General features: G+C 39.3%; 2 protein-coding genes across 2 annotated transcripts in view; both read left to right on the forward strand.

Annotated features, from left to right (window-relative positions):
- MGAM (maltase-glucoamylase) overlaps positions 1 to 24,459 on the forward strand; it is a gene marked incomplete at both ends in the record, with an annotated part of 169,693 nt that overhangs the window by 117,008 nt on the left and 28,226 nt on the right. The window contains 10 exons of the mRNA XM_080701254.1: positions 1,104 to 1,238; positions 2,074 to 2,161; positions 3,644 to 3,782; positions 5,049 to 5,182; positions 5,296 to 5,330; positions 5,424 to 5,540; positions 6,349 to 6,497; positions 7,441 to 7,525; positions 8,314 to 8,370; positions 10,619 to 10,743. Coding sequence (XP_080557380.1) covers positions 1,104 to 1,238; positions 2,074 to 2,161; positions 3,644 to 3,782; positions 5,049 to 5,182; positions 5,296 to 5,330; positions 5,424 to 5,540; positions 6,349 to 6,497; positions 7,441 to 7,525; positions 8,314 to 8,370; positions 10,619 to 10,743 — 1,064 coding nt within the window. The remainder of the gene's footprint in view (positions 1 to 1,103; positions 1,239 to 2,073; positions 2,162 to 3,643; positions 3,783 to 5,048; positions 5,183 to 5,295; positions 5,331 to 5,423; positions 5,541 to 6,348; positions 6,498 to 7,440; positions 7,526 to 8,313; positions 8,371 to 10,618; positions 10,744 to 24,459) is intronic.
- The window catches only part of LOC308267246 (maltase-glucoamylase-like), a gene marked incomplete at both ends in the record, with an annotated part of 28,870 nt that continues 18,466 nt past the window's right edge, over positions 14,056 to 24,459 (forward strand). Inside the window, 7 exons of the mRNA XM_080701821.1 lie at positions 14,056 to 14,060; positions 14,628 to 14,716; positions 17,024 to 17,082; positions 17,669 to 17,836; positions 19,638 to 19,790; positions 20,110 to 20,310; positions 22,767 to 22,921. Coding sequence (XP_080557947.1) covers positions 14,056 to 14,060; positions 14,628 to 14,716; positions 17,024 to 17,082; positions 17,669 to 17,836; positions 19,638 to 19,790; positions 20,110 to 20,310; positions 22,767 to 22,921 — 830 coding nt within the window. The remainder of the gene's footprint in view (positions 14,061 to 14,627; positions 14,717 to 17,023; positions 17,083 to 17,668; positions 17,837 to 19,637; positions 19,791 to 20,109; positions 20,311 to 22,766; positions 22,922 to 24,459) is intronic.

Here is a 24,459-nt window from a genome sequence, read left to right on the forward strand (position 1 = left end):
AAATTAAACAATTGATGTCTCCTAGAAATGGGTACTTATGTACTTATCTGTAACAGATTCAAGTTTTTGTCCTCAATTTATTCATTGCCAATAAGCAATGGGTGCTCAAATAAACATATGAAAATTTATTGGTCCAGGAAGCCTCAGTCCATCTCCTAGTCAGGATGCATACCTAAGGAACTGGTGCGCCTGTTTCTTCTGCTGTCAATTGTGTCATATGTGAGCAGGAATTGGATCCACTTTATATTTTCAGATAAAGATATTGCTGTTAGTGTTTTATGGAAGATTAAAAGGAGAGTTTTCATCTTTTTCATTAAGTTCTCCCAATTTACATTACACACAACTCTGATTTTCATGTGATTCTGAAGCCATAGGAAACAGATGCAGCTGAGATGGTGGCACATGCCATTAATTCCACTTCTTGGGAGGCAGAGACAGGACGATCACAGGTTGAAGGTCAGCCTCTGCAACTCAGCAAGACCCTGTATATGAATAATAAAAAAGAATGTTTTAATCCTCTAGGAGTGTGGGTGTATCCTAGAATGCCTTTGGGTTCAACTCCCAATACCAGAAACAAAAACAAAACAACCAACCACCCACAGATGTATACTACTTTAGCATCATGAAATGTAATCTTACTCCTTACCCTCTTTCCAAGAGGGAATAGCACAGCAGAAATCAACAAGATCTTTCGTTCCAACCTGGTGCAGCATGTCTGGTCTTTCCAGCTTCAATCTTTCCCTGTCTCTTGCACTGTCTCTGAGGAGTGCTCAGAAAATGGCAGGACCACTGTTGAGGGTCAGACACCTTAGACATGACACAGTGAGTTTTCAAGGTGTTGATTGTTCCCATTCATGATGCTATGAAGTGAAACAGCGAGAGGACTGTCTCCAAACGCCGACGGTATATAATTTGTACTTAAATACTTTCTAATCAATGTTTTACTAACAAGCCAATAACATTATGTAAGCTCTGTTCAAACTACTTATCCCTATTTTCCATGATGTAAAACAAGGCTTTGCATGAATTTTGTTATTAGAAAGTTTCTATTTGTTTTCTAATGTATTTATTTTGGACGAATGAACTGTATTTTATTTTTATAGCAATACAAAGCTTACGTGGCCTTCCCAGACTTTTTCCGTACTTCAACTGTCACGTGGTGGAAGAGGGAGATTGAAGAACTACACACCAATCCACAGAATCCAGAGAAGAGCTTGAAGTTTGATGGCCTGTGGATTGTAAGTGTGTGTGCATTTGTCTGTGTGAATGTGGCTAGATGGCTGTGTCTTTCTGTGTCAGTATTTGAATCATTAACCTTTCTTCAAGAGAATACTAATAATTCAAGAAAGTCATGTAAGTATCCAACTACACTTCCTATAATCAGAAGTGGAACAACCCTGATATCACTCACTTTTATAGCTTACTTAACATTCCTTCTCTCAAACCTCCAGGATGATTACTAGGGATTCCTTGAAAGTTTGCTTCTCATGAGGCAAAATATATTTTATCTTATTTTTTCTTTTTACAAATTTTTATTGGTGCATTGTAGTCATACATCTTAGTGGAGTACAAGATGGTAGAGGCATACATGCACACATCAGTCATTTAGCCCTTACCAAACCCTCTAGCCAATCATGCTGTGTTAACAAAGCCAGTTTTCACCAGATTTGATTAACATCTCTGGGCAAGTATCTACGAGGATTACTGGATGTTGAATGTTTTCTTTTACATTTTTAATGAAAATTATTAGTACATTCTATTTTATTTACTACTTCCTACTCTCTGAATCAACAGGATATAGTTATCATTAAAAGTAAGGTATAAGCAAGGCGTGGTGGCACATGCTTATAATCACAACATTTGGGAGGCAGAGACCAGAGGATCGTGGTTCGCAAACAGCCTCAGCTCCTTAGCGAGGCCCTTTGCAACTAAGTTAGTGAAACCCTGTTTCAAAAAATAAAAATACTAAAATATAGAGCTGGGATTGTAACTCGGAAGTATTGTGCTCCTGGGTTCTACCTTCAGGACTGCAAAAGAAAAAAAGTAAAGTACATCTGTCTTTGACATTTTTAGGATATGAATGAACCCTCGAACTTCGTGAATGGGGCTGTTCCGTCTGGCTGCAGGGATGCTGCTCTGAACAATCCTCCCTACATGCCATGTAAGAACCCTTAGCCTCTTCCATCTGCGGAGTCAGGGCTGGGAGGAATATGTCCTTGCTATTGCTCAACAAGCCAGAGGATTACCCTGCACATTCAGGACACAGTGTCCTCGGTGCTGTAGTTTATTAAAACCCAGCAACAAAAGTACATCAAGTACTTTACCTGCCTGGGTGTGCAAGACATTGTACCCCTAGGTGAATTTTTCAAATTTGTAAAGAAAGCACTTGGGTTATTCTGCTTTCCAACACTGTAACAAGAAATCTCATATAATCAACACAAAGTAGGAAAGATTAATTTGGCTGAGCTTTGGAGCTTTAATCCATGGTCAGTAGTATTTCTGTGCTTGAGTGGAGGCCAATCATCATGGTGGCAGTATTGTATGGTGGAGGGCACTTTTCACTTTATGGCTTCAGGGGGAAGAAAAGGAGATAGGGAAAGAGGGCAGGGCAAACACAGGGGTGAGGGCATGTCCCCAGTGGCCTACTTCCTTCACCTTGGCTCTACCTCTCAATTTTTTCATCATCTCCCAGTAAACCATTTACCTGTGAATTCATCAGTAGATTAATCCATTGATGATGTTAGAGGTCTTATAATCCAATCACTTCCAATTCCTCTTAAATTATGACAGGGCTTCAATACATGAGGCCTTGAGGGACTTTTAAGATCCACACCATAACAGCTTTTAAGAGTGGTTAAGTGTCAGGTGTGGTGGTGCACGCTTGTAATCCCAGCATTTGGGAGGCTGAGACCAGAGGATCGCAGTTCGCAGACAGCCTCAACTACTTAGTGAGGCTCTTTGCAACCCAGTGAGACCTTGTTTCAAAATAAAGAATTAAAAATAGGGCAGGGGGTATACCTTGGAGGTCAAATACCCCTGGGTTCCATCCCCAGACCCTCAAAAAAAAAAAAAAAAGAGTGGTGAAGTGTCTCCAAAAGCTTTCAACAGATGGATTTCTTAATTTTTAAGGTTTCTGATAATTAATCCACAGGAATTTCTTTTATGACCAAATAATGTAGAGGTTTCATTTATTTTCATGGATATTTTTTATGGATCTATTCCTTTTTTTTTTCATGTCCCCAGTGGCCTACTTCCACTGGAATTTGGAGTTGTGCTTCCATTGATATCTTGACTTCAGAAATAATTTATTCTAAGAGTTGTGTGACCTTCCAGAGATTATATGATGAATCCAGATCTTAGCATTCTAAAGTTTAGAGGCGGATAACCTCATATACTTCCTACAATTATATGAAGTAATTTACACATTTAATCTCTAGTTCAGAATTTGATAGTCCTGTCTTCTTCACACCATGGTTTTCTTCTGTGAAACTAGTGTTGAAATTAATGTGCTAAATTTTGGAGGTGGGTAGGGTCTATACTGTAGCCAAGTGAATCTTAAAATGAAGAATTCAATTTTTTTGAAAGAGTTCAGGAACTAAGAGCATCAGAAAGGGCTAGTTTTCTCACTTGTCCATCTCCTCAGATCTGGTATCCAGGGACCGGGGCCTGAGCAGCATGACCCTGTGCATGGAGGGCGAGCAGATCCTGCCAGACGGCTCCCGCATGAGGCACTATGATGTGCACAGCCTGTACGGCTGGTCCCAGACCAGACCCACCTACGAGTGAGTCTTTGTTCCCATTCTCCACTTGGCACAAGCTCTGGGGTTAGGCATTGTTGAGGGGAGCTTCCCTGCTTTGCCTTTCATTCTCCAAACTCAGGGTTAAGAAACGTTTAATTTCAGCTATATAGAAACACTTACTTATTAGGCAAATAATCCTTGAGCATGGAACTATGCCCTGGAATTATAACTGTAGGACAGATTTAAATAGGCTTGATCTATCATTGACAAATTAATAATTCTGTTGGGAACACTCAAATGGGAACTCTTACACAATGAGCAGATGCTGTAATATTATTACTTATAAGAGGCAAAAGGAATAGATAAATGGTTTAAAATATGGTATATACACACAATGGAGTTTTACTTGGCCAAAAGAAGAAAATTATCTCATTACAGAAAAAATGGATGGAAGTAGGGGACCTCATTTTAAGTAAGATCAGCCAGACTCAGAAGATCAAGAGTTCCATGTTTCCTATCATATGTGAAAGAGAAGATTAAAGAAACGGGAGCTCATGAAAATGTGGAGAGAGAAAAATACCTTTGTGGAAGGAGACTGGGGAACAAAAGAAAAGAGAAAAAGGAGACTTGGGGAAGGAAATGGATAAAATAATGTTATGCTCACATATCAATGTATCATTATCAATCTCACAGGCGTGCATGGGCGAGAGGAGGGAGGGAAGAGAGAGGAGAGGAACAGGGCAGATAATATGTGCACATATGAACGCATCACTGTGAATTCCTCTACATTATGCAGCAATTATTAAAATAGAGGCAAGGAGAGCAGAGGGTTAGATAACGCTTTCCTTTTCATTAAAAGTCGGTCATCTCTACTGGTATTTTATTTTCGTTAGTCTACTTATATAGTAGGTAGATCTTCTGTGGAATCAGTAGTCCCACTTAGAGATCTCAATGAATAATATAAATTATCAGAAGTAAACGGTTATACAGGAATTTTGCTCTTCCTCTACAAATATAGAAAACCAATTATTGAATGAATAAGTAGCAAAATTCTGTGATTTCTTGCTGTTTTGAGACAAGCCAGTGAGTTTCCAACATGGTGAAGTTCTTTATAATACGCCATTGCAGGCACTGCTGCTGTTCCTATCACCCTCAGTCAGTGGGGCCCTCCCTATACTTGAATTTCCCTATATTTCCTTCCAGTCACACAGCAGATATTTTCTCACCATAGCCCATCTCAAGAGCACTTGAAGGGGAAGCCTTTATCCCCTGCCCTGTCCTCCATTCACCTGTGTGTCCCCTCCTCAGAGCCGTGCAGGAGGTGACAGGAGAGCGAGGGGTGGTCATCACGCGCTCCACCTTCCCCTCTTCTGGCCGCTGGGCAGGACACTGGCTGGGAGACAACACGGCCGCCTGGGACCAGCTGAAGAAATCCATCATTGGTGTGTGGGCTTGTTCCTGGGCCTGTGCTGGCAGGGAGGGAGTCGGGTCCCTGGGAAGGAGGGAGGAGGAGGCAGGGCGAGGCCTCTCCTGACCAGTGTGGTTCTCATTGCAGGCATGATGGAGTTCAGCCTCTTCGGCATATCCTACGTAAGTGTCCTTTGAATTACTCCTAAGCACCAGGAAGAAGGTGAAGTCTTACAGAAGTTATCTTCAGGGTCATTTTATTTTCTCTTGTTTCAGACGGGAGCAGATATCTGTGGGTTCTTCCTGGATGCTGAATATGAGATGTGTGCTCGCTGGATGCAACTGGGAGCCTTCTACCCTTTCTCTAGGAACCACAATGCCATTGGCTACAAGGTTGAACTTCAGCTCCTACCTCCCATGTTCTATGTCACTTGAAATGCAGCCTCAATTTTGAGCTTGAGTCCATGCTGTCTGTATACCCTGGGACATCTTCAAAATCACTAAACTGTCCCCTTAGTGAACTATATTCAGCAGCATGACTTAGGTGATTGTTTTTATTTAGGAAGAATTATTGCAAACTTAAGAAGAATGTCTCCTGGGATAATTTTATTGAGTTTCCTGGGATGGCTTGGGAGACATTTACCCCTCTATTAGAAAAAATACTTTTTTTTTTTCAGTACTAGGGATGGAACTCAGGGGCATTCTATCTCCGAGCTATAACCCAGCCCTATTTTTTTATTCTTTTTTATTTGTGGTACTGGAGATGAAACCTTGGGACAGTCTACCTTCAAGATACACCCCCAGACCTATTATTTTATTCTTTATTTTGATTAGAGGGTCTCATTGAGTTGCAAAGTGCCTCACTAAGTAGCTGAGGCTGTTGGTGAACTGCAATCCTCCTGTCTCAGCCTCCCAAATGCTGAGAGGATCACAAAGGTTCAAAGCCAGCCTAAACTACTTAGTGAGGCTCTCAGTAACTTAGTGAGACCCTGTTTCCAAATAAAACATAAAATAGTTCTGCGAGTATAACTCGAATGTAGAAAGTACTGGGTTCTACTCCAGTATGACAAAAAAAAAATACTTCAGATATCATCCATAATTATCTTTAATTTAGCCATGTGTGCTCCATATGAAATCAACTTTCTTGACTTATTTATATCCTCTAGGATGCGTTCTGAACACTTTTGTTTTTCTCCTTTAGCGACAAGACCCTGTCTCCTGGGATGATGCCTTTGTGAATATTTCCAAAAGTGTGTTAGAGACCAGATACACCCTGCTGCCATATCTCTACACCTTGATGTACAAGGCCCATGCAGAGGGCGTCACTGTAGTCAGGCCTCTCCTCCATGAGTGAGTGTCTTGAGTGTCCAGCTAAGATCCCATTGGCTGATGGGTAATTCATTTCATCCATAGGGTGGTGCCCTCTCTGTTGCTTGAGTTTTCTCTTTTTTCCTTTTTCTTAAAAATTTCTATTGGTGCATTGTAGTCATACATCTTAATGAGATAAAAGAAGGTGGAAATATACATGCACATATCACCCAATTAGCCCTTACCCAATCCCCATCCTGTTCCCTCCCCATCCCTCCTTCCCATGCTTGGCGTAGTGATTGACTCTGATATGTTTGTTTTTTGCTTAAATTCTCATTTCCTACCAATAATGCAGCATATATTTTCTCACTATAGCCCAAGCTCCAGAGTAATCTGTGTTCTTCATGCAGGGGTCGTAATGTATTATACTTTTTAGCACAATATATGTTTTATATGTCTATGATGAAATGCCAATAATTGAATGATTTTTAAAAATGATATAGTACAGCATAATTTTCTTCTATTTTACCATGCAAAGACTTTCTTATCTTTTGTAGAAGTTTGGTTATGTTGATTCAATCAAAAAAAGAGTTTAGGAGACAAACAAACAAACAAAATAAAACATTTCAGAAGGAGATATTGGAGATGAGGCCATCTTTGTATTTAAAAGGTGCTATAGTGGAACAATGCAGAATTATATATTTTAGCAGCAAAGATATCTAAACCATTCTCAAAGTTTGATCTATATGACCTGTATAATGTGGGGATTCTAATTGTTCCCGATCATGCAATTGGGAGCCTTTTAAACTTCCTCAGGAACTACAACACTCTTCAGACAAGGGTAGAACCTTTGATCAAACTAGGTAAACACTAAGGATGGTATAAGATGCTGTCTGATGTGGATTATAACTTGAGTAGTTATTTTCAGGGCATTGGCCATGTCCTATTTGGGATCTATTTGTGACCTCTTCCTTTTCCTTCCCAGGTTTGTTTCAGATCCAGTGACCTGGGAAATAGATGAACAGTTCCTTCTGGGCCCAGCCCTACTGGTCAGCCCTGTCCTCCAGCCTGTGAGTATGGAGGCCACTAAATGGTGGGAGAACAGGACAGGATGAAGAAACTTCTAAGAAGGAATCCCATACATGGCTTCTTATTTCACCTTTGACTCATTCTTTTTCAGAACAGATATCCATTATTTATGTATTCTGGTCTTGGCTTCCTCTTCTTAACATCCACCAAATTATACCATTATTCTTCAATCATGAAGAATAGTATACCACGTCACACATTTGTGGATTTAATCATTTATCTATTAAATAAAATGCCCAGAATCCTGTGAGAGCTGAAGTATAAAGCAATCTTTACAATCCTCTTATAATGCTAATACAAAACTTTCTAGGCCAATACCTCATAGCACTGAATGCCACCATTTTGCTGTGGCTGACACTTCCCTCTAAAACAGTCCTTCAAGAGCAAGATCCATTTCTTTAATATTTGTGTAGATCCTTACATCATCCTAAAAATCTATTGTACCTCTGAAATTTTATTTTTTTATTTTTTATGTCCAGCCTCTGTTTCTTGTCTCTTTAGAGAGTGGATGAAGTGCTCTTAGAATCCATTGGTGATTTTTGTCCCTCAGGTTATTGTTTACAAATGGGATTATGGAAGCCCTTTGTTTTGGGTAGTGAAATTTCCTCTATTTCAGAAGGAGAAAGGGAAGGAAGGCTTCCTCGCCATTACTGATTGCTGGAGAGATAAGCAAGTGGGACCAAAGCCATTGCTACCATTCACCCTTTCCAATGAAAATGTCCTAGATCAGAGTGCCCAGGGCTCACACTTTGTTTGTCTTTAATTTCAGAATGTCAGAAATGTCACTGCATATTTCCCTGGAGCCCGCTGGTATGATTACTACACGGTAAGATTTTCTTAATGGGAAATGGTAGAATACAAAGTCCTTAGAGCTGAAAGACCTCAAGCAAAATGGTGGCTATGGAACTCTTCTGCTCTGTGAACATAAGTCACTTTAAGCTTCGTAGACTGTTTTCTCACTTCCCAATATAGTAGAGACACAATCAAGAATGAGTTATGAAATAACACACAGTGGCTTGGTTTGTCCTTAGAGTGGCAAGATGTTAGGACTTTGGTATGGGCTTTACTCCCCAAGACTTTCTGGGCAGAAAGCAGCAAACTTTCTTTAAGCAAGCCTATATAGGTCCTAATTCTATAGGGTACAATGTGTAATTAGCTGATAGTTAGCTGGATTTAGGTTAAACCAGTGAGAAGCCTAGGGGGCAGGATTTAAGGTGACACTGCATTGTAAGAGTGACCCTGCATTTGGATAACTTTGAGAATGAGGGCCTCCTTAACATTGCACCCTGGTCTTCTTGAAAGTCTCTTAGTATCTTCAGCCTTGTCCAGGCTTGAAAGCCACTTTATTGAACTCTAAGTGTTAGGATCTGGGAACATTTCCCTATGGTTTTTCATCTCACAATAAAGATCTCATACTTAAATTCCTAAGTCATTGTACATTACACACATTACACAGCAAAGGAAACAAAGTGTGAAGAGTAACCAGTAACCAGGAAATAATACCTGAAATGGCTGATTTTACACAAGGTTGTTAATAGATGATACATAGCTGAAAAAGGAGAGGTATATAAAACCATGCAGAAAGCCAAATGGTAATGGAGTGAGCCATTTATTGAATGAGGACATCTTAATGTTTTATTAAAGTGAAGATCACGTGGTTGAGATCAAAGAAGAAATAGCTCCTTAATCTTCACAAGTTATGTGTATCTTTTCTTTATACTCATGTATAGATTGGTAACATGTGGCCCACAGAAGCTATAGAGGGGGAGAAAATAGGAAATAAAATAGACCTTATGAAAATTATGAGTGACATTGGAAGAGTAGAAGGGGGTTAGGAGAGAGAGGAGGTGAGGGAAAGAGAAAATATAAGGAAAGAAACAGACCAAGTACAGTTAATTCATACATGAATGCATTGCTATGAATCTCAGGATCTTGTGCAGCTACAATGCGCCAAGAAAAACGCAGAAAAATGTTCTACAAGAAAATCTAGAGCATAGCCATACACATCTATTTGTTTGCTCTCAATAATAACTTCCCCTTACCTCTCAAGACTTGGTCCTCAGATGGGAACATTTTGTCTGCAGGGGGACATTTGGCAGTGGGTGGAGACATTAGTGGTGGTTACAATGGAGTGGGGAGGGAGGGGTGCTACGTGAACTGGTGGGCGGACACTGAGGCACTGAGGATGCTGCTAAATATCAAACAGCCCAGGCCAGTCCCACAGCAAAGAATTCTCTTACCCCAAATATCAGTGAGAAGTCAGGCTGTAAGTGAGAGTGTGGACAGGTGGTCCTTAGGATTTAAGGTGTCTGACCTTCACACATGAGGCAAGAGCAAGATGCCAGACACAAGGAAAACTATGTTGAAGATTAGGACATGGGAAGTAAGACCCCTTGGAATTTTCTGAATTAGGAGTGAAGTTGGTGGTGGTGGGAGGAGCACACTGAGGGGAAATGGAGACTCAGGAGACTTTATATTAAAGAGAAAATATAGAATGCCATTGTGAAGAGTAAACGAGGAAACAACTGAAGTGACTGAAGAGCTGGGCATGGAGGCACACGCCTGTCATCCCAGTGCTAGGAAGCTGAGACAGGAGGATCGCAGGTTGATGGCCTCAGCTACTTAGTGAGGCCTCCACAGCTCAGTGAGACCTTGCTTCAAAATAAAGAATAAAAAGTAGAGCTGGGGGTATATCTCAGAGGTGGAATGCCTCTGGGTTCAATCCCCAGTACTGCAAAATAAAATGAAATAAAATAAAAAGGCATGAGGAGCACTCCTCTTGCAGTTCCCTGTGATATAGGAACAAGTTGTGCAGTGGGCCAGGCTGCGAGCCATGCCAGCACCTCATGTTCTATGTCCTATGGAACCCCTACCCATCCAAGGGACCATCGCAAGGCATTATAGCGCAAAGCAAGGTGCACACAGCAGCTGGGGATCCAGAGCGTGCAATGACAGGTGTGTGCTGAATGGGGACAGACAGGTGGCAAGTCCAGAGAGGCAGATGAGACATCTTCCAAGCATGTTTCAGGGAGGTGTGCCCCTTTCCTCATCTCCCCCATTCCTTCTGCCCGCAGGGTGTGGATATCAATGCAAGAGGGCAGTGGAGGGAGTTGTCAGCCCCTCTTGAGCACATAAATCTTCATGTCCGTGGGGGCCACATCCTGCCCTGGCAGGAACCTGCTCAGAACACACACTTGAGGTGAGTGAAGGACTGGGGCTTTGATTTGCAAACTGGCTCTCTCATTCATGTATATCTAGTATCACCTCTTCTTCACACATCACTTTCGGGGCCAAATACAATTTACTAAACACTTGATATTTTTGTTTGTTATTTGCTTTTATGTGATTCAATTGTTTTTAAACTCATTTTTTTTCTATTTGTGGAACAGAAGATGCTAAGGCACCCTAGTGTAGGGCATAAGGGTGCTGCTGTGTGTGTTGAGGGGTCATTGACTCTGCTCTTGGTTTGCACTCGTCTCTTGTCAAGATATGGCTTGATACAGTTGATATGGCTACATCCAAATGGACTTTGAGAGTCCTTATCAAATACCAGTTGTCCTAAATCCTCTGGGTTTCTTTACACACACAGAACTGGCATGGCCAGCCTTCCTAATTTGCCAAGAGCTATGGTAGTTTTAGCACTGAAAATCTCATGTATTCAGAAAACTGAGTTCTGGGCAGGTCAGATCATCTGGTCACCCCTCCTTGGTCTGACCATCTACCCGTGCTTTTTAGCCTTTGCCTGCTCGTTGTCGCTTCTAGCTTGGATTCACTGTCCATCCTCCTATAACCTCTATTGCCCATTCTCCCATGAAGCCATGTCTTTCTGTGATTCAAAACTACCTTAAAAACATTCTACTACTTTCAACCTCATCTCTTCATGTTGAAATTTTCTCTCTTATACTTCTTTGAACTTAAAATTATAGACTCCATTGGCACTAAAAACTTGTGCTTTTACTTCTTTATGTCCTTGGAAGCCTATTTGTATAGTGTGGCTGTTATTTAGATATTTTAAACCTGTCTTTTCCTTTTTTTTTTTTTTTGGTGGTACTGGGGTTCCTAGAAACCCTTCTACCTCCGGGCTACACTCCCAGACCTATTTTTCTTTATATTTTTATTTGGAAACAGGGTCTCTTAAGCCAGAGAGGCTGGCTTCAAACCTGCATGATCCTCCTGTCTATGCCTCCCAAGCGTGGGGATTACAAGTGTGCGTCATCACGCCTGGCCTGTCTTTCCCTTTAAACCTCTCTTAGTACCTAAATTTTTCAAATTTATACTTTATTTGAAAATATGACTAAATTCAATACCAATTAGTTTTTTTCTGAGTTTTCACCTTTAGGTTGTTTTGCACACTAACACTGAAAATGTCTTTTCAAAACAAAAAAATCTTAATTTGTTAGCCTGCTTGAAGTTTAAATGTTTATTTTTAGGGTGGTCAAAACTCATCACAATTTGGTTCCAAGTTAACCTTAACAAATTTATCATCAGAAATACCTTAATATAGGTATAGATCAGGTGTGAACCACATGCTGTTTTCCAAATATAACCATCTATTTTACTACATTTGGATTTTTTATGTATTGCTCTTTCTAGCAGGCCCAGTAACTCTAGTATTCTAGGCAATTGCTTTATCACAGCTATCTATACTCCTAGATCTCTTGCCTTCTTTTCTTTTCTCTTCTTTTCTTTTCCTTTCTTTTCTTTCTTTTTTTTTTTTTTTGTGTGATACTAGTGATGGAACCCAGTGGCCTTCTACCCCTGGTTTACACTCTTAGCCCTATTTTATTTTTTATTTGGGGACAGGGTATTTCTAAGTTGCAGAGGCTGGTGTTGAACCTGCGATCCTCCTTTCTTAGCCTCTCAAGTACTGATATTACAGGACTGTACCACCATGCCCAATTTCCTGTTGCCTTCTTCATGATCCAAATTAAATTCACTTTATCTGCAAGAAATCTCCAACTCTTCCAGCAGAGGGAGTGCGAGCACTTCCAAATTTCTGGACAGTTTAAAATATGAATTTGTTCCTTTGCAGTTTTTATCTTTCTTCCTAAATATTGTTAAATATTTCACTCATAGTTATTTCATGCTCTGTCTGAAAATTCTATTATACAAAGTCCTTAGTGGAATGTGAATCTGTGGCGAGTTATTTCTGCTCTTTCCAGCTGACCTTGTGTGTTTACTGGAGTACTGTTTTTCAGAGATAGTGATCTTAACCCAAACGGGGTTATCCCTCCTCCAGAAGTGATTTTCTTTCTCTTTTGTTGGGAGCCAGTTGGACTGCTTCCAACTTAGTGTCTTGTTTCCTCTCTTCAAGGATCCTGACTTCCCATGGGGGTGGGAGGTTCAGCCTCTTTACCTTGGACCACCAGGTTTAGTGGCCCAGATTTAGCCTTAGTAAGCATTTGCCCTGGGGAAATTAAAGCTTTTGCTTACTAAGCATGCTTGTAGTAGTAAGTAATGGTTCTATTTTCCTCTTGTCCAAATTTTGGACTCAAGGATATATTCTTTATTTTCTTGCAAGCCCAACAGTGTTTTTACAATAGGAATGTGTGTTTCAATTTATTTAGAATCAAGTATTAGTCCAGTGGTGGATCCCCAGAATATCCAGGCCACCATCCTCTGGAAGCACCATTCTGGACTCCTGTAGGGCCTCTACTCTTGTGTCACTTCTCATTATTTGCTTAGATGATTTGGTGAATGTACCTCATCTTTCTTATAACATGGAAGGTCAGGAGTTAGGATTTATTGATCTTTGTGTCTTCTGGATTACTTAGCAATGACAGCTCAATGCATAGTCTGAGTGAAAGCCTGTGGTTTGGTTGATCATGGAAACTGACTTGTAACTGTGAAAGAATGTACTAGGGAACATAGGCGAGTGAGGGGTGCAGGGAGCAGAGGGCACTGACTGGGAAGGAGTCCAGAGGAGTGCCTAGCTAGGGAGCTCTCCAGTAAGACGCCTTCCTCTTTGTCTCTTTCCATCCATCCATACATCTCTTTCATCAACTCTTTGAGTATTGTCTTTTATTTTTTCTTAATTAGAAAGTAAAATGTTTAATTTAACTTTAAAAATAAATCATCAGATAAGGAAAATTGCTATTATACAGATAGAGCTCATTGTGTTATTTTGAGTAAAGCTGGTCCTCTGGCAGGGAAGTGTGTCTAGCCCATAACGGTTGCCTCTTCTCCTAGAAGCTTCATCTCTGAATTGTCCTCGCTGTACCTTTATTGTCTAGGATAGCTTTCTTTTCTAGTAATCTGAATCCTAAATGACAGTTGCAGCCACTGCTTTGATTGAAACTATTACAGTCGTTTTGATCCTTGTGACATTATTGCTAATTGAGAATGATGCACCTGCCAAATTTGACTTTTTGCCTAAAGGAAAGCAGAGATACCCACTGCTAGGAACTTTTACCACTTAAAATCCATGAAGGCCTTTTGCTACAGCATCTCATGCAGATCTTGAGAAAACTTGATCAGGGGACCCGCACCCCGCGGGGAACCGCAATCCCCCATGAAGTATGTCTAGCATTCCTTTCTTCAAAAAAATTATTTTAGGATTATTTGGATCAATATGTATATTGGAATTTTATGTATAAGCATTATAACTAAAACTGATGGGCAGCAGCTTATGAGAGACTCAGACAACAAAGATTTTTTTCCCAAGGATAAAGTTTGGGCCAAACATTAAGTTCAAACTGACCTTAGTTTGGGCCAATATATAAGATTAAGTTTAAGTCAGCCTCGTGAAGTGAGACAAAGCATACTATGATTATTTAAATGTCTGGCACCCTTGCCGTGAACTCTGTAAAAAATAAAACTTTTCCTGTTCTTGGAGTTCCTGCTTGCATGGCTATGCCCTTGCTTTTCTGCCAAAAAAGAAAGTATAAAAATTATAACAAATCCTGAATAAAATGAAGAAGTTTGAACCTGATCTCGTGTGACAGCTCTTCTTCCATTTGACCTCGGCTCTTCTCTCACCAACACACGAACCTCGACTCTTGCTGGGTCTGGACCCTGGCAGCCTTTGGCAAAATTTTTTGAGCCCTGTGACTTGGTGTCTTATATAACTCTTTTTTCCTACAGTCGACAGAACCCTCTTGGTCTCATTATTGCCTTAGATGAGAACAATGAAGCCACAGGTGAACTTTTCTGGGACGATGGGCAAAGTATAGGTGAGTGTTATTTTGAGAATTTTGTTATTTCCAAACCTATGTCTTTGGTTGGTGGCCTTTCACAGTGGCTGATAAATCAGCTGTGAGGGAAAGTTCAGCAGGCACAGTAGCAATATTCACTTGATAGAAGAATAATGTTTCTTCTGGTGTGCTGGTTCCACGCCTGGAAGGGAATCTTGTCTCTGACTCTCAGAATTCTCCGATTGGCCAGTCATCCAAGAAAGGCTCTAGTTTTGTTGTCATTTGGAAGCTGGAAAAAGGAGTCATAGGAATAACTCTGTATAGTTCATATACAATGTAAACATCTTTTCCCTGAACATGTATGAACCAAAGTTGATGGTATAAAAGCCATACCCAGCTCAGTGAGGCAGTTAGAATATACTTTTCTAGTGTGCACACACCGGCCCTGCTTTGTAGCACATTTCTTTCGCTTCAAGTACAAATAATTCTTGGGACTCTAGCTTAGGAAATAGACTCCTATGAGGTACATGCCTTGAACGCGCTTCGAAGTGCAACTTTGAAAGATTACTATAGGAAGAGCATTAATTCATTGCTTAGCCTTAGAGTCCCTTTTATAATCTTCTTATTCTCATTGTACCTTTAAAAAGACCATCTAAACTTGCTTTATTTAAAAATATTTAAACAACAAATAATATTTAGAATAATAAAGGTGAGCAATAAAAACATTTACATTGTGTAATGGTTATCATAATTAAATTAGTTATCATATTCATCACTAACCATGCTGTCCAGGAGCTCCCAGAACTTGTTCTTTATATAATTTAAAATTTGTATTCTTTGACTAGCATCACCACATTTATCCCACTACATTTTTTTCTGGAAACCAGTTCTACTCACTGTATGAGTTCAAATATTTTATATTCCATTTATAAATGAGATGATGCATAATTTTTGGCATGGTTATAATGTGTGTGTGTGTGTGTGTGTGTGTGTGTGTACTCATGCTTGTGTATGTGTTTCTGGAGACTCGACCCAAGGAATTTTACTTCTGAGCAACACCCACCCACCACAGTCCTTTTTCAGTTTTGTTTGGATAAAGGGTCTCGCTAGGTTGCTGAGAGTCTTGCTAAGTTTCTGAGGCTGGTCGAAAACCTATGATCCTCCTGTTCTATCTTCCCAAGTACTGGGATTACAGGTTTGTGCTACCATGCTTGGTTTAGTTATTTTATTTAGTATAATGTGCTTCAGATTCATCCATTTTGACACAAATTTCAAGATTTTTTTATGGCTGAATAGTACTCAAATATATATTTTAAATTATATATTATTATATATTATAATATATAATAAATACAATTAATGGTACATATATACATGTGCCACAATTGCCTTACCCATTCATTTGCTGATGCACATTGAGGCTATTTTCATACTTTTTTGTGTGAAAAATGATAAGGTTTAGAATCATAAAACTAATAGAAAATATAGGGAAAATGTTTCTTGACAGTGGTCTTGACAGTGTTCATTTAGATAAGATACCCAAAGCACACATTACAGAGGTAAACAATACATCATTAGGATCACTTCAAACTATAAAGCTTTTGCACAGCAAAAGAAACAATCAACAAAATGAAAAGAGAGCCCACAGAGCTGTAAAAACGTGTGCAAATTCTAAGTCTCATAAGGACAGTTACATAAAGGATGTACAAGGAGACGCATTTAAATAGTACAAGAATAAATAACATGATTTAAAAATGGGCAAAGAATCTGAGCAGATTTTTTTCCAAGGAAACATACAATGGTCAACAGGTATATAAAAAGGTTCTGATATCATGAATCAGCTGAGAAATGCAAATTATAAAACTAGAATGATATATCACCTTTTCTGTAGTTAGGGTGTTAATTATGAAAAAGATAAGCATTGATGAGGGTGTGGAAATACTGGAATAAACCAAAGTATACTGTTGGTGAAAGTGATTGCCGTGGCCATTAGAGGATGCAGTAGAGAGTCCCTCAAAATGTTGAAAATTGAACTCCTGAATGATCCAGAAAACCTACTTCTGGCTATATACAAAAACAAAATAAAATCTTTATGTAAAACATACGTCTTCAGTTTGACATCCTTGCAGCATCGTTCACAGTAGCCAAGGTGTAGAACAACCGAAGTGTCCACTGCTTGGTGGATGGATAGACAGTTTTGGTGCATAGACATAGTGAAATATTTTGTCTACAAATAAAAAAAATGCTTCAATTTGCAACAAAGGGTTAGCTTTAAGGAGAGGTATATGAATTCATTCCTTCTGTGGTAGGCAGGCCAAGTCTGACTGGTTTTTCTTTTAATTTCAGATACTGTGGCCAATAGCACCTATCTTTTATGTGAGTTTACTGCCAGCCAAGTGAGTACCGTATGTTTATGAATCTTAGGCGTGGGCTTTTGTCTGACCATGAGTGCATATGTGCTTGTGTAGGGAAAAGGTTGCTCTTGTTTTTCATTTGCATTAATTACTATAGGTGAACACATTTCCATTTGTGACTTAGCTCATAAAAATTATAGCATATGTTTTAGCAAAATGAGCCAATAATATTAGTGAAGCAAAGCAATATTTCTAACTATGATTTTCTGTGATGTGTATCTATGTATGTGTGTTTAGGAATATAAGTCACATATGTATATATATCAGGAACACATACACAAATGCACATTTTATGTACTGTCAAAACTAATAAAATTATCTATATATGCTTGCATGAAAATAAATATAGTTGTTTGTTTAAAACACACACACACACACATTTGACATTGGGTTTTAGTATTAGTAATCAGACTATTAGTACAGTAAGTTTGTTCTCCTTGAGTATGCATGCAGAGAGAAAACAAGGTGTTCAGATCAGGGGAACATCTGGTCTAGATGGAGCTGTTGATTGACTAGCAAATTAATCTGTGCGATTCAGGCAAGCCTGGGTGCTTCATTGTGCTTAACTGTTTTGCAGAACCACTTGGATGTGAAGATTACACGATCAAACTACAGGGACCCCAACAATTTAGCATTTCAGGAGATTAAAATCCTTGGGACAGAAGAACCAAACAGTGTTACAGTGAAACAGAATGGTGTCTTAACTCAGGCTTCTCCCAAAGTCACTTATGATCCTAACCTGAAGGTAGGCATGCCTTCTATTGAGGAGGTTTCAACAGCTTCTTCACAGAATCATGGTATCTCTTTGCGCTGAGCATGCCTGGGTTCCTGAAGGATCAGAGTGGTGTCTGAGGCCTGCGGTGGGGATGTCAGAGGGTTGGGAGAAGACACTAAAATGACATGCTTTGAACTGAAATTAGTAGGGAAGGTGCCAGGGAAGAGAAAAGGGGAAAAATGGCTTTCCCATCCTGAGCATCTTCTATGCCTTTGGTGTTCTGCTCTGTCTCACTGAATTAACCTTCAAAGAAATGGTTATGACCCCCAAAAAGAGAGCAAAGTTAGGACAGTGGGCAGTGGGGTCAGAGGAAAAGTGATCCTGAAAGCTGATGGCTCATGCTGAAAGGATCAAGTGGGGGGTAGGATGAAGACTTAAAATTTCTAGGAGCCTCTTTTTTTTTTTTTTTAAAGAAAAGCCAGGTATGGTGGCACATGCTTGTAATCCCCGTGCTTGGGAGGTGGAGACAGGAGGATTGTGCATGTTCGAAGCCAGCTGTGCTGGCTTAAGAGACCCTGTTTTTTAAAAAAAATTATATATATATATATATATATATATATATATATATATATATATATATATATATATAGTCTGGGAGTGTAGCCCAGAGGTAGAAGGGCTTCCAGGAACCCCAGTACCACCAAAATAAATAAATAAATAAATAAATAAATAAATAAATAAGACTATTGAGATAGATAGACTCTAATCCCCAAAATTTCACTCTAAGAACAACTTTAAGATAAGGAATGTGATAATCCTACCCAGTTACTACCTTTTAGTTAGAGAATAATTAGAAAATACATTTTCACCAGTTGTAGTGAGACCTGACCATCCCAAGCAGCCTGTTATCAGGTCCTCTGATCCCTTAGCATTATGGGGAAACCTTATATCTAAGTGATCTTGACACTAGGTCCTCCAGGTACTCCTGTCACAGTATCTGTTCAATTAGGGTGGTTGTATGGGACCTAACAAATTTATAGAAATAAATGGCTTTATAAGACTTCTAATATAATTATATATTTTCCTGACAACATACATTGTGTCATGCATTATAAAGTTAGAAAACACGTAGTATATATCTGGTAATGTATAAGGCAAAGTCAAACCATTTGAGTTGCACACAAAAGTGATCTTAGTGCTTTATAAAAAAAGAGGATGATAGCTATGGAGAGTGCTAGTTAAAGAAAACTCAAATGTAACAGAAATATAGAGCAAAACCTTACATATTTTACATAATGTGTGGAATTCAAAAGAGTTAATATTTTTAGTATCTTGGATTGGAGAAATAATGAGGCTGAGAAGTCAGAAATGGAAGGAAATTTTCCCAACTCAGCACTTTTATGGTCAATACAAATCAGACTGAAATAATTGAGAGAAAAAAATGGGAATGAAAACCCAAGCAATATGAATCTTATTGCTGGTTTCTTCCAATTCTCCAGAACAATGGGAGACACTGGTTTGGGAAGTGCAAGGCAAGGTTTGCTGAATTTGAGAGGAACCAAAGAGAGCCTTCCTGACAGAATAAAGAGGGCAAAAGGAGTTAGAAAAGGAATGAAGAGTGGTGATCACAGCATGTTTTCCTTGGTCACATCCTTTCCACAGTGTAATGTAGGAGATTCTGATAGAGTAGTGTCATTTGCCCCTTTGCCATTTAAATGGTCCCCTGTTGTTCTCTCTTCAAGTAAGCTGCAGTCTATTTGTCTTGCTAGTATAGTAGTTCCAGGCCTTTGTCCTGAGGATGAACTCCCTTGTTACTCCTCTACCTCTGCAGGTTGCCATTATCACCGAGATCTCTCTTACCCTGGGAGAGGCATACACAGTGGAGTGGGACCTCAAAATAAGAGATGAAGAAAAGATAGACTGTTACCCGGATGAGAATGGAGCTTCTGAAGCAAACTGTCTTGCCCGTGGCTGTGTCTGGGAGGTAACCACGCTGAGCATGTTAATGTCTGCTAAAATCCTCTAAAGCACCAGTGCCTGCGTACCTACTCAGAATCCCTAGAAAACCAGGGCTTCCAAAGAAACCAGAACTGGCTATGATTAGTGGGTAAAAGGAAGTGGGATATTTTTTGTTAAGACTGTTTCTTGGAAATCAGGAATTTAGATTTTTGTCACTACCAAAAGATACATAAGGGAATGAATAATGTGGTGGTTTTCTCTCCATACAAATTGCCTTTGATAACTTTTTCTAATAACTCTAGTATCATGTGTTAATCTATCATATTATTGTAATTAATTTCCAGGAATCCAGTTCCCCCGGAGTCCCTTTTTGCTATTTTGCCAACGATCTGTACTCTGTCAGCAATGTGCAGTATAGCTCACAGGGGGCCTCTGCAGACATCTCCTTGACGTCTTCTGTTTATGCCAACAACTTCCCCTCCACACCTGTGAACCCCCTGCGCCTGCAAGTGACCTTCCACAAGAACGAAATGCTACAGTTCAAGGTAAACACGGTCCATGAGTTGGGCACTGACAAGGCCCTTTCCAAATTCATTTTCTTTTTTAATTGCTGAATAATAATTGTACACGAGAATAAGTTTCATTGTGACATATACTTATATGCATATAATTTGACAAGCTTCATTCCTTTTTCCAGTCAATGTCATAGAAACCTAAAATAAGACCACTCTTTTGAACTTTATGCTATAACTGACCAGATCATCATACTAATCTCAAACAAAATGAGAGACCATTGTTAGAACCTAGTTTGTATTAGGAGACCTATTTGCATTTTGGAAGGTTATAATGTTTACTGTTAGGAAGATATTTTTGAGAACAAGAGGCAGAGAGACAAGTAAGGAGGCTGAAGATGGAGCTTGAGCTTGGACTAGTACATGAAAGGATACAGGGAGGATAGGGTGTGTTTGAGCCTGAGAAGGTAGGCTCAGTCGATGGGAGATAAAGATGAGGACAGGGAAGCTTGAAGAAGGAATAGCATCGTCCCATCTAGCTTCTGCGTGCAGAAGGTAGTGACACTAACTGAATTGAAGAACGCTGAAAAGGTTTGTGCTAAACGTTGTAACACCATATATTCAGTTTGGTACACTGCATTTGATATATCTGTGTGAAATACTCAACAAAGTATAGTGACCTCTTTTCCTTCCATGGTTTAATTTATCTAAAGAGTAGGGATGGATTATCTGTGATTATGTCTGTCTCTCTTTTACGCTTCTGGCTTCTTCAGGACTGGGGTTTCTCATATCCACTTGGTGCTTCTGAAGTCTCACACAGAGGCTCGTGGCTGGGAAGTAGTCACATGTTTGTTGAGAAAGTAAAAATGGCAGGCCAGTGTGATCTTCCTAAAAGGCTCTGCACAATCTGACATAAACCTGCCCTGAGTTCTTACATCGTCTCATGGAGAGAATGCTACTTATGCTTGCATGCTCTCCAGAGCATCTGCATGTGGTAGTCACCTAGTGCTTTCAAAGAAATGAAGTTTCTTGGATATCCAGCCTTAACTATGATGCATTCTACCCCTAGACCACATAGTAACTGTTTCCAAAATATCTGTCTCTGTACTTTGGTGTCTGTAGTTTATCAAAATGGCTCATGATCTCATTCCGGAGCTTGAATAATAGTAACAAAGCTCTTAAGTCTCAGCTTGTATTTCTTTCAAGGAACCCCCTCAATGTCCCAGAAACAGTATTAGGCATCTTGCTTCTAAGCTCTTAGTTTTTCCACATATTTATGCCCTAGTCCACATTACCCATGTGTTGTGAACCTGTGTCTTTCACTTCTTATTGACTTGTGAATTTCATAAAACAATAACCTTGATTTATTCAGTTCATATTCCTAGTGTTAGTAAAGTATTATGCAGGGATAAAGTAGATACTCAATGGATCAACTTATATATAATTTCTAGGAAAAGACATGTATAATTATTTTAATAAAAAATTCTTCATGTTTTGAGAAGATGAGTTTTTTAATTCTGAAAAACTTTCAAGTATAACCACATTCTAACGTATTTGCACACAACAAAAAAAAAGTTTTACGTTCTAAACCACACTGATTATAGAGTGGTATTTCTAGTTAGCATCAATGCTAAAATGAGTTTGATTCTAATAATAGAAATAAAAGTGTAATAGAGCAGGGCGTGGTGGTGCTTGTAATCCCCGTGCTTGGAAGGTGCATGCTTGTAATCCCCGCACTTGGGAGGCAGAGACAGGAGGATTGCACAGCTTCGAAGCCAACCTCCCTAGCTTAAGAGACCCTGTTTCCAAATAAATATGAAAGGCTCAGAATAAAATGTCAAATCTGGCACTGTTCTTTGATATGCTAATAAATTCCAATATATCTTGATTTAAAGAAGACAAAAATATAACATCCAGACTGTTGTCAAAATGTCAAGGTTCTTCTAAGTATATAGATTTCTCTTTGTTTTTTTGGTTTTTTTTTGGTGGTACTGGGGGTGGAACTCAGGGGCTTTTCTACCTCCAGGCTACATTCCCAGACCTATTTTGTACTATATTTGGAAACAGGGTCTCACTAAGTTGCTGAGAACCTCACTAAGTAGCTGAGGCTGGCTTCGAACCTATGCAATCCTCTGTCTCAGCCTCCCAAGTGCTGGGATTACAAGCATGTGCCACCACACCCCGCTAAATATATAGATTTCAAGAGTACTGTTCTTGCCTAAAATGAGTTTTTAAACACATAATAATACATATTTATGGTGTACATTGTGATGTTTGCTACACTTATTCAGTGATCAACTAAGAATAACTTGATTATTCAACAAGCAATTGTCTATAATTTCTTTATGAGGAAAACATTTCAAATTCTTTTCTCTCTAATTTGAATTAAGCAATGCTGTATTGCTGAACACAAGCAACCTCTATTTAATACATTAGCAGAACGTAATTCTCTCTGTATCCTCACTTAAAATCAACGTCTTCTGGCCTAGATTTATGATCCCAACAACAATCGGTATGAAGTCCCAGTCCCTCTGAACCTACCCACGGTTCCATCCAGCACCCCTGAGAGCCGACTGTATGATGTCCTCATTAAGAAGAATCCATTTGGGATTGAAATTCGCCGCAAGAGTACAGGCACTGTCATGTAAGTGGCTTCTGGCTTGGTTTGGAGTGGCTGGTTTCCTATAGACTCCTTGCCAGGCCCGTTGTCCTTGGGCATTCCCCAGTGTAAAGCATCACACTGTCTATTTCCAGATCCATGAGTAAGTTGGAGGTCATCCAATAACTATTTATGGGGTGTCTTCTCTATGTTAGGTGTTGTACTAGATACTGTGATTAAGAACACTTGAGGTCTCTGGTATCATTATAAGAAAGATATTTTGCGTGTGTGTGTGTGGCATTGGAGATTGAACCTAGAGGTGTTCTACCTCCAAGCCATATACCCAGCCATTTTTTGTTTTGTTTTGAAACAAGTCCTTGCTAGGTTGCTAAAAATCTTAAGTTGCCAAGCCTGTGCTCAAATGTGTAATCCTCCCCTCTGCCTCCCAAGTACTGTGATTACAGTCATACACCACCACACTGGGTTAACAAATATAATTTATATGACAATATAAAAGGGAAGTTAAAATACTAAATCACCTCTTCATTGCTATTATTTTGCCCAGTTTTATTCTTATAAATTCTGATTTCTATCCCAATACAGCTAGTACTATATCTTACAGGTCACAGATAATCATTTTATCATCATATTTAATATCCCCTACTTAATGTCTCTACAACTTTTAATGAAGACTGTCTCAAGATCTCTCTTGTCTGAAATTGTATTATCAATATTTGAATACTGATTTTTCCTTTAACAATATTGCAATTTGAGGAAATTGATTAACCTTTCTGTCCTAATCAAATGGGAATGGTATAATAAAAACTACACCATACATTCTTGTAAAGAAAAAAGAAAAACTATTTAACACAGTAAGTCATATATTTAAAAATAAATACAAGGGAAGTTTGGTTATGGGGAGGTTATTGATTTTGAAACTAGATCAGATCTGTTTGTGGAAGTGATATTTTAAGTAAAAGCATGAGCAGAATGAACCACCATATGGAGCTCTGGGAGAAGAGAAGGATCATTTATGGTAGCAGGAATAGTAAGAACATAGGTCATAAGAAAGGAGGCAACTTGGCATGTCAAGGAATAGAGAAGTCCTGTGTAATAAGGATGCAGGTGAATGGTGGGATTCGAGGCTGGGTGTTAGGTGGGTTTATGTCTTGAAGGCTTCCTAAGGTGTTTTCATGGATAATCATTGAAGAATATAAAATGGGAGTGACATTGTATAAGATACTTAAAAAATATCAGTGGATGCCTACATGAAATGGAGAGTTGGGGGACAGGAGTGGAGGGAAGGGCTGGTGTGGGGTGTAGCTAGAGAGGTGGTGAGAAGTCATTGAACTCTGTGTTGTGAGGGGAGCACTGGGAGGAGTGATGGAGCTAGAAAAATGAAGGTCGACAAGGGCTTTCAGCAAGGATGTCTGTAATTATTTTTATCTAATGGAGATTGTACTATGGAGAAGATTGAGTTCTGGCTCCTGAGTGAAGGGAGAATCAAAGACTCCATTTTCCATAAAATGAGCTGTTTGAAGAGTATGCTCTTTGAATTCCCTAGGAAATGTAATTTTCTTTTT

The sequence above is a fragment of the Muscardinus avellanarius genome (assembly GCF_963383645.1).
Source record: "Muscardinus avellanarius genome assembly, chromosome: 9".
NCBI classification, from domain to species: Eukaryota; Metazoa; Chordata; class Mammalia; order Rodentia; family Gliridae; genus Muscardinus; species Muscardinus avellanarius.